Source organism: Corvus brachyrhynchos, unplaced genomic scaffold (assembly GCF_000691975.1).
Source record: "Corvus brachyrhynchos isolate BGI_N302 unplaced genomic scaffold, ASM69197v1 scaffold597, whole genome shotgun sequence".
Taxonomy (NCBI): domain Eukaryota; kingdom Metazoa; phylum Chordata; class Aves; order Passeriformes; family Corvidae; genus Corvus; species Corvus brachyrhynchos.
Window position 1 is genome coordinate 1,107,735 of NW_008239000.1, and position 8,659 is coordinate 1,116,393.

Genomic DNA, 8,659 nt, shown 5'->3' on the forward strand with positions numbered 1-8,659 from the left:
ACTGGTGCTGTGCTGAGAGATGTTCAACACCCACCAGTTTGCGTGAAGCCTGTGAGTCATGGGCACTTACTGCTTTCTGGGATCTGCTCCGAGCTCCCTTCACTTGATCATAAACCCAAGCCCACCATGTTTTAAAAAGTACTAATGTTACAAATATTTCATTTAACCTGTTCACATCATTCGTCAATCCCAGGGCCTTTTCCAGGGAAATCCCTGTTGTGGGTGAATGAGGTAATGGTTTTTCTGTGTGGTTTTTCTTTACCCAGCCTGAGTGAAGGAGGTGGCATCTCTTAATCACCTTAAGCTTCTGTGTTGCGGTGCTGGTGAGTAGCTCCCAGTACACAGAGGGATGGAGGCTGGTAAATTGGCACTTACCTACGGACAAGCCTGGTTTAGATCCTAAGAGAGGGCTCGGGTATCTAGCACAGGTGCCAGGCTCTGTGTGTCAGCATGGCAGAAAGGAGCCCTTTGCCCAAACTCCTGGCACAGACTGAGACATTTTCACTTAGAGATGTTGCTTTTCTCAGGGAATTTTTGTATTTCTTCTAGGTCTGAGTCTATTTGCATCAGCACTCAGCCCAGATGTAACTTGTTTCTCCCTGCAATTGGTGACTGGTCCGTTATGTTTTGAGGAGGGAAGTGGAGCTGCTCAGCAGTTGTGTAGAGAATGGGGAGTCCTCCTCTGCTTCTGATTCTCACTTGAAGTACAAAAGAGTTGTCCATGTCTGCTCAAAAGCCCACTGATGCTGTGGAAAGAAATTGGTGCTTCCAGCACCTTTAAGTCAGGCTGAGACTGCCCACGACTGTAATTTATTGTGGCCTTGGTGGAGTGACTCCATTGGAAGTGTTTGGGTTTGGAGAAAGGTTAGTGTCTTCCAAGTTAAGGACAGCAAACTTCAGGAGAAAAATGTTGTGAAATAACAGCTGAGCTGCTCTAGGTCTACCAAGTTTGTGGGGGTTTTTTGTTTGCTTGTTTTACTGTGCTCAGGACCTTGGCATAACTGTGAAGGAGGTGACTGGGCCAGCTTGTTTTTCCGAGCTTCTCTGTGGATTCCCATACAGCTGCTCTGGGGAAGTCCCGAATACCATCCGGGAGTTGTTTCAAACCTCCTTTCTGCCAGGTCTGTGCTGCCCCCTTGCCCTCCACAGAACAGCTTTGGGGTGTTGGATGTTGTCAGCTGAAGCCCCCGAGGAGGGGAGCGGGTCACGAGGGGTGACTGGCACCTCTGGGCGGCCTGGCCTGGCTGCTTCTCCTGCTGAGGACATGCAGAGGCAGCACCAGGGGCTTTGTAGGTCACACAGGAAATACTGGGAATGGTGCCCTGCTTCCTCACCTCGTGTCAGATGAGGTTATTTGTAAACCAAGGCGTGGCAGAGCAGCATGCTCGCTTTATTCCCTTCCTGTCAAAGCCTGGAAAAGCTGGAAAGAGTTTCAGCTGGCTCTAGAGGCACTGTTGCTATCTGAGCTGTGTCCTGCTGTGGCCATGCCGAAGGGTTGCAGGAAAAGGGCAAGAGTGTTGGCATTTCCCTTGTAATCCTGGGAGGATAGAGAAAGTCTGAGAGCTGCTCCTTCTCTGTGGCACATGGAGCCAAGGAGAGCCCCACCTTGTCTCTCTGCTCACCTGCACAGGTGTCTCGTCAGGCATAGCTTTTGGGGTTGCACGCAGGGCCATATCACAACCTTGGTCACTCCTCAGTGTGCTTCTTGAGAGAGCCAGACACACTGGGAAGTTTGGGGAATTTCCCATGCTGCTGGGGAAGTTCTGAAGTGGGAGGTTGGCTGGTTTCTGCTATGTAGCTGTGCAGTGGACACGGAGGAGGCAGCCTCAGCTGCTTCAGCAAATCAACAGGAACTGGTCAGCTCAGAGCTCTGTGTTCCACTCTTTTCCAGGTGTCTGCCTAAATAATCTTAGGATAACCCTAGGGATATGGGATTCCGGGGCCTCAGAAACAGCGTTTGGGTGTTGCAAATTGGTAAAGAATCATGATCTGTTGGTGACAGGCATGGAGAACCAGCGTGGTGGTGTTTGCCTGCCTTGGAGTTGGGGATGTTTTAGCTCCTGAGCCCCACAAGCAGAGATGGGTAGAAGGAAAAGGAGAGTGCATTTGGGACGAAAACCCAAGACACAGGTCCTGTGTCCCAAAGGCCTCTGTGTCCTTAACACAGTTCTGACAGGACTTCTTCCCTGACAGGGGTGTTGCAACCCTGTTAAATGCTTTTCTTCTGGGTCTTACAGAACGATGACCTCAGGAACCTGTCCCTGTCTGGCCACGTGGGCTTCGACAGCCTCCCGGACCAGCTGGTCAACAAGTCAACGTCGCAGGGCTTCTGCTTCAACATCCTCTGCGTGGGTAGGTCACCCTGCTGGGCCCTCAGGGGGCACAGCCCCACATTGACACCTTCTCCCTCTGCCCAGGGCCACTGCGGACCATACTGGCAGGGAAGTGACAGTTGTCTTCCCAGAGTTGCTCCACAGTGAAATCTGGTGTTCCTCTTTCCCCTTTCTCTACCCTGTCCCCTGAGTCAAAGCACGGAAATTTCTAGCTGTTAAAATCTATCCCTTTGATCATTCAATGGTTCTGCTTTCCCCAAAGTCTGCCCTTAAGGAAACCGAGTGAACTTGGGAACTAAATGTATTTTTAAAAGGATGTTAACTTAAATCTGCTTTTCGCTAGGTTGGGTGTGGAGGCTGTTTCTCACCACATTGCATTCCTTCCCTTCCAGGGTTTGCCTGTCTCCTTACATTCTTAGTTTCTCCACTTGGAAACGATGCCGTTTTTAGTCTCTAAATGATGTGCTGGAGAACAAAGCCTGTCACCTGTCCTCTGCTGTATTTAATCTGCAAGTTGGTTTTATAGCCTGAGTTACTTTTCCCACATTGTTCAGAGGGTGAAATATGAGGAGGCAACATCTTCTCTTGGCTGTAGGGAGTTAGCTGCTGTCTTGGTACTCTGTGGATACTCCACAGTTGGAAATCCATTGCTCAGCCCCAGGGAGCTATGAGCCAAGCCAGCTTTGGCTTGTCAGTGAACCCAGAATCTGGTTCTGTAAATGGACAAAACTGCTGGGTTTTTCTCTTAGCTTGGCAGCGCCGGCAGCGAACATCATCTTTCCATTCATTGTTCATTTAAGCCTCCAAGAGGGAAGTATTGTCCCTTCTAATTAGTTACATTAATTAGCTGGAAAAACCCCACAACCTTCTGACTGTGATTTTTCTACAGCAGATTGAGAATTTCTGTGAGCTGCCTGAAAAGAAATCTGGCAAACGCGACTCCTCTCTGTAGCTTTGCGTGTGAAAGGAGATAAGAGAACAGTTGCACTTCTGCACACTCAAGCTCCCAACCCTCACGTGACTCTCGTAGCAGCATGAAACCATTTCAATCCAGCAGGGAACAGCCCGATTAGCAGGCAGCTCTTTGATCAAAATGGCATCAATTAATTGCCTTTCTCTCTTGCAGTAAATATGCCTTTCTTAGCATGACTTAATATGTCTTCATTAGCAATTTGATCCGCCTCTTTTTCTCTTGTGAAGTGTGCCTGTCCACCGATTTTCACCCCATATAAAGTTTCACACAAACTGGTGCAATTGGCCAAGGAAGAGAAATCTCACGTGTGAAAAGAATTATTATTTAAAATTGTTATTTGTCAGAGGACGCGATTAACTTTGGTGTTGTAATGTGAGTCTTGTCACTTGCATGTGAAATGCTGCAGAGCCTATCTGGCACAGAACGCAGCAGTTCACATCAGGAGCTCCCTAAATTTCACAGCTTCAGCCATGGGCAGTCTGTGCCATCAGTTTAGGACTTGGCTTTCCACGTGAGTTGCCTCAGCCCACCCCTGCTCACAGCATGGGTAGCAATAGCTGTTTGAGAGTATAATGGCTAAACAAACACTTTTGACTGAAAAACGGGATTTAGGCTAATGCTTTCATCCATGTTACTAATTGCACTGGGGATTAGTGAAACCGTAATAGTTTGAAGAGTTGGTATTTAAGCAGTGTGCTTGCTTGTTTTTTTTAAGGATTTATGTATTTCTCTGTCTCAGATTTTTATTGTCTTAAGTTGCACTACGGGTTTTGGATGATCTTCTTGAAACAACAAAACTGCCTTAAAAAGGCTGAAACAAAATAAAATCAGGGAATCAGACATGGAGTTAAGAGAATTTACAACTTCCTTCCATAAAGAAAGTTCCTGGGTCAGTCCTGGGGCACTGGTAAAGATGGGGACTGTCTCCAAAGACATCTGTTCCCACAGGGATTGTCTTGCTTAGCAGTGTGCATGTAGCCTAATTCCACTGCTACCCAAGTGGAATAACTCCTTAACCTGGTGAAGGTGCCAGAGAAAGAGGTAAGGGAGAGCAGTGGCACCATCCTGATGCTTCTCTGTCTGCTCAGGTGAAACTGGCATCGGCAAGTCGACGCTGATGGACACTCTGTTCAACACCAAGTTCGAGAGTGAGCCCGCGACGCACAACGAGCCCGGCGTGAGGTTGAAAGCCAGGAGTTACGAGCTCCAGGAGAGCAACGTCCGCCTGAAGCTGACCATTGTGGACACAGTGGGGTTTGGTGATCAGATCAACAAGGATGACAGGTAAACCCAGCTCTGCCTGGAGAGGAATCCTGGTGCTGATGCCCTCCGAGGTCACCAGGGCCTCACTCGGCACAGCAGGTCCCTCGCTGTTCTGGGGGTGTTTCCCAGTTCCCCAAGCGATGCTGCTCCAGCCTAACCCTGTGGGGGGAAGGGCAGGCCCAGGGCAGGAGGGCTTTGGGAGAGCTTTCATTCTCCTGCTGTGTCCTGGCACATATGGCTGTGGTGGGTGGGATTTGCTCTGTGCTCCAGTTTGGGGCTTCCGAGTCCTCCTTTGCTCCACTTTTTTTATGGTTTTGTCTAGTATTTCTCCCAATGTGACACCTTACTGCTTTCTTTGCACATGTCTCTGAGGTTTTCAGGGTCTCATGGTCAGAGACAGAATCTCCATAAGCCAGGAAACCAGAACTGCAGTCGTTTTACAGACCCACCTAGTGATATCCATGAAGCTGCCCTTGATGGAACATGAAACAGTTTTCTTTCCAGAAGCACAAGCAGTTAATCGGATCAGGGCATGTTACACTGCACAAGCATGTTTTTCTCCAGCAAAATGGTCCCACCAAAGCCCACAAAGGGTGCACTCGTCTTCTGAGCTTTGCTCACAGGCTTCCATTCCTGAGAAGTCCTTCTTATGTTGTGACTCTCCCTTCCCTCTTTTAAGATGATGAGATTTTGGACAAGCTAGGGGGTAGGTCATGATTTCATGTTAGATGATTTTCAGGGAGATTAGCATAGCAGCAGCTCAGACTTTAGTTGGAGAGACTGCCAAATATGTTGTTTTTCAGGGCAGCAGTCTTGTGTTGTTTCCATGCACCTAAAATCCAGGGCTGTCATGTCTGTTATGCTTTGCCTGTGCACCAAGTGTAAACACATCCTTGTGAAGGAGGGACTCTAGGTTGGTGGCACAGGTCCTGTACCATACAGAGCACCCCTGAAGCTTCCTGAGTGTCCATCAGTATCCCGTGTGGTCCCAGCAGCCAACTGCCCGGTTTTCTCTGTGCCTTCTCTGTCCAGCTACAAGCCCATAGTAGAATACATCGACGCACAGTTCGAGGCCTACCTGCAGGAAGAGCTGAAGATCAAGCGATCCCTGTTCAACTACCACGACACGCGGATCCACGCCTGCCTGTACTTCATCGCTCCCACCGGACACTCGCTCAAGTCCCTGGACTTGGTCACCATGAAGAAGCTCGACAGTAAGGTACTTGCTGCCTGTGTCACCCTGTAGTGCTTTCATTGTCTTGCCATCTGCTCAGGAGAATAATGTCTGGGTTTAGTAGTGGAGAATTGCAGGCAAAAAGTGTGAGCAGTGTACCTCGGGGAGCTGCTGCAATGGGTCATTATTCTGCTACACATGTGCAGAGATTTATTGAGAGTTTGGACTCCTGCTCTTTCCCAGTTCTACCTCGGGTAGGGAACTTGGCCACATGCTCCCCAGCTAATCTTTAAAGTCAATAAAGACAGTTCAGGTTGTCTTTCTGATCAGTGAGAAACAAATGGAAGTGCTGTGTCTGCTTGCTCTGACCACATCCAGCTAGACAAAAACAGTGATTTGATCTGCTGTGGCAAATGTAGTGGTGTTCTAGCTGTAATGTCATAAACAAGAATCTGAATAAATATGTTACTTGGCATCTGCTTTTCCAGGTACCCTCGTGGGCTTGGTTTAAACCATGGTTTAAAGGAGATTTCACCTCTTCTAGGAAAAATAACTGAGGTACAAATGTAGAGCCTGAGTAGCTAAACTGAGCCTTCTCTGTGCTCCTTTCCATCATGATTAAGCAATTTAAATCAGTCCACTGTGCACGTTTGGCTCATTGGATCCTGATTCTGCAGGACATCAGTGATGACAGTGGCTCTTTGTTTCCTAGAGAGACCAATCGATTGGGGTTTGTGTGGTGATGGAGAAAGGTTTCTTGCCCTCTTAACTGAAAATAAGGTTATGGAGATTTATCTCGAGTGAGCTAATTGACATTCCTGTTCTATCTTCTGGCCAAGGGGGATTTAATAACTCCAAACAGAATTAAGTGATGTAATAGAAGAGGATTTTCAAGTACTGTAGTAGAAATCCCTCCATATAGGTCAATATCACTGTTATCCTCAGTATGATTTCTGTCTGCTGTTGCAGGGAAAAGCAGATCCTGCAAGATCAAAAGCAGAAACTGTCCCTCTGGAGGGAGGAGAAAGGAAAAGAAGGCAGGATCTTTATCCTTGCCAACAGCCTGTCTAGGAAGACAGTCAGTAATTCATCTTTTGTCTCAGAGCTGTGCAGGGAGGAGTGAACCTTGGTCCTGCAGTGCAGTGGTGTCTGGGGGCACACAGGTGGGGGAAGCGTGCCTGTGCTACTGCCAGCCCCTGTCCTGTGTGTCCCGGGGCTGAGTAAGGACCATCTGCTTCCACCTCCCATGGGGTGACAGCAGCTCTGCTGCCCCTCCAGTGTCCCTGGTGACACCACCCGAGCCAGGGCCCGTGACAGGCTGGTGTCTGATCCAGCCTGCTGCGGCGCATGGGGATGTGCAGAGATGGTCATTTCCTTTCTTATTTTTTGGAGCAGCTCGTAATAATATATGACAGCATTTCGTGTCCAGCCAATTTGAATGAGGAGGGGAATATGACAGGACAGGAAGTAGCATGTTGCCAAATTGCATTTGACTTCTTTCTAAGGCCATCATCACTGCTGCCTGGAAATCCTGTCAGAGGTGGTGCTGCTGGCAGCAGCAGCCCCGAGGAAGTTCATCTGCTGGGAGTGCTGGCTGGTGGCACTTTAGGGCTGTCGCTGCATGTCCTGCTCTGTCCTCTCCTGGTGACACAACCTGTGCTGTCCTGTCTTGCAGGTGAACATCATCCCCATCATTGCCAAGGCTGACACCATTGCGAAAAACGAGTTGCACAAGTTCAAGAGTAAAATCATGAGCGAGCTGGTCAGCAACGGCGTCCAGATCTACCAGTTCCCGACTGACGAGGAGACGGTGGCCGAGATCAATGCCACCATGAGTGTACGTTGTCTGAGGGGATTGCTGCCCTTGCTTTTCCTGGGCCTGTCCCTGATGGCCGTGCCGTGTCTTACTTGGCTTTAAAACTGCAATCTGAGCACAGACATCAGCCTGGCCAGAAGGTTTTGGGCGCTAGAGATACCTGCTCTGATAGGTTTCATTGTGTGACAAGCACTTCTCCCCTGCTGCAGTTTTCATATCCTTCCCCTGTTATAGTATTCCCATGTCGGGAAAGGAAGAGGGTGGGAGGCAGGGCCCCGATGCGGTCAGGGCAGAGCGCTGAGGTTTGGCTTTCCTGTCCCAAACGACCACTTGTTGGTTAGTGGGGGTGATTCACTGCCGCCTTTGTTTCGGTTTCCGGTGGGAGCGGGGCACCGGCACTGATGTTCCAGCTCTCCGCAGGGCCCGTGGCCATCAGCAGCTCTGGCTTTCACCTCCTCTGCTTCCTCTAGCAGCAGGGTGGGATTTGAGGGCACTCAGGGCTAGACTAGACTAAACGTTTTAGTGGGGGTTACCAAGGGAAGCAGCTGTTTGCCATGGGCCTGACTCAGGGTGCAAAGGGAAGAACGTGAGCTCAGGATTGCTGGCAGTGATGTGTTGACTGGCCCCAAGAGGGTGTGCCAGTCCTAAAGCAAGTGCACTCAGATTAAGCTATTTCCTTGCTGCTTGAAGGCTGTTGTGAGTTTTCCTGCTCAACAGCTTGTAGATGGGCAATTAGCTCACCCAGCTGGATGTTAGACCCTCTCCAAAGCTCCCTATTGCCTCTCTTCCCTGTCTGTGTTGTTCTGAGCACACAGAGAAGCTGGCAGACAGAAGGCATGTGGCTCTACCAGGGTGCATTGTGTTCAGTGTTCTGCCTTTCTCAGGTGCAGTCTGGCTGCCGGGAAGCCCCTTTGCCAGATAATCCCATCTCCTCTGCCCTGACATCTTCCCCTCCCACCCAGCCTGTGACCACAGCTTGGCTGACACAGCTCCCGCTCCCAGAGTTTGCACCCAGCCCCTTTGGATGCTCTTAAGGCAGGGAGAGTTCCACGGGGCTGGGCTGGCAGCTGAGCCAGGCTCCCTCCTGGCAGCAGCCACAC

The 8,659-nt window shown here is 49.7% G+C and overlaps 1 protein-coding gene across 3 annotated transcripts in view; it reads left to right on the forward strand.

Annotated features, from left to right (window-relative positions):
* The window catches only part of SEPT11 (septin 11), a 52,683-nt gene that overhangs the window by 23,362 nt on the left and 20,662 nt on the right, over positions 1-8,659 (forward strand). For all 3 annotated transcript variants that reach the window (XM_017738965.1, XM_017738966.1, XM_017738964.1), the window contains exons 2-5: positions 2,238-2,352; positions 4,395-4,590; positions 5,602-5,788; positions 7,419-7,580. In XM_017738965.1, the coding sequence (XP_017594454.1) occupies positions 2,238-2,352; positions 4,395-4,590; positions 5,602-5,788; positions 7,419-7,580 (660 nt within the window). The remainder of the gene's footprint in view (positions 1-2,237; positions 2,353-4,394; positions 4,591-5,601; positions 5,789-7,418; positions 7,581-8,659) is intronic.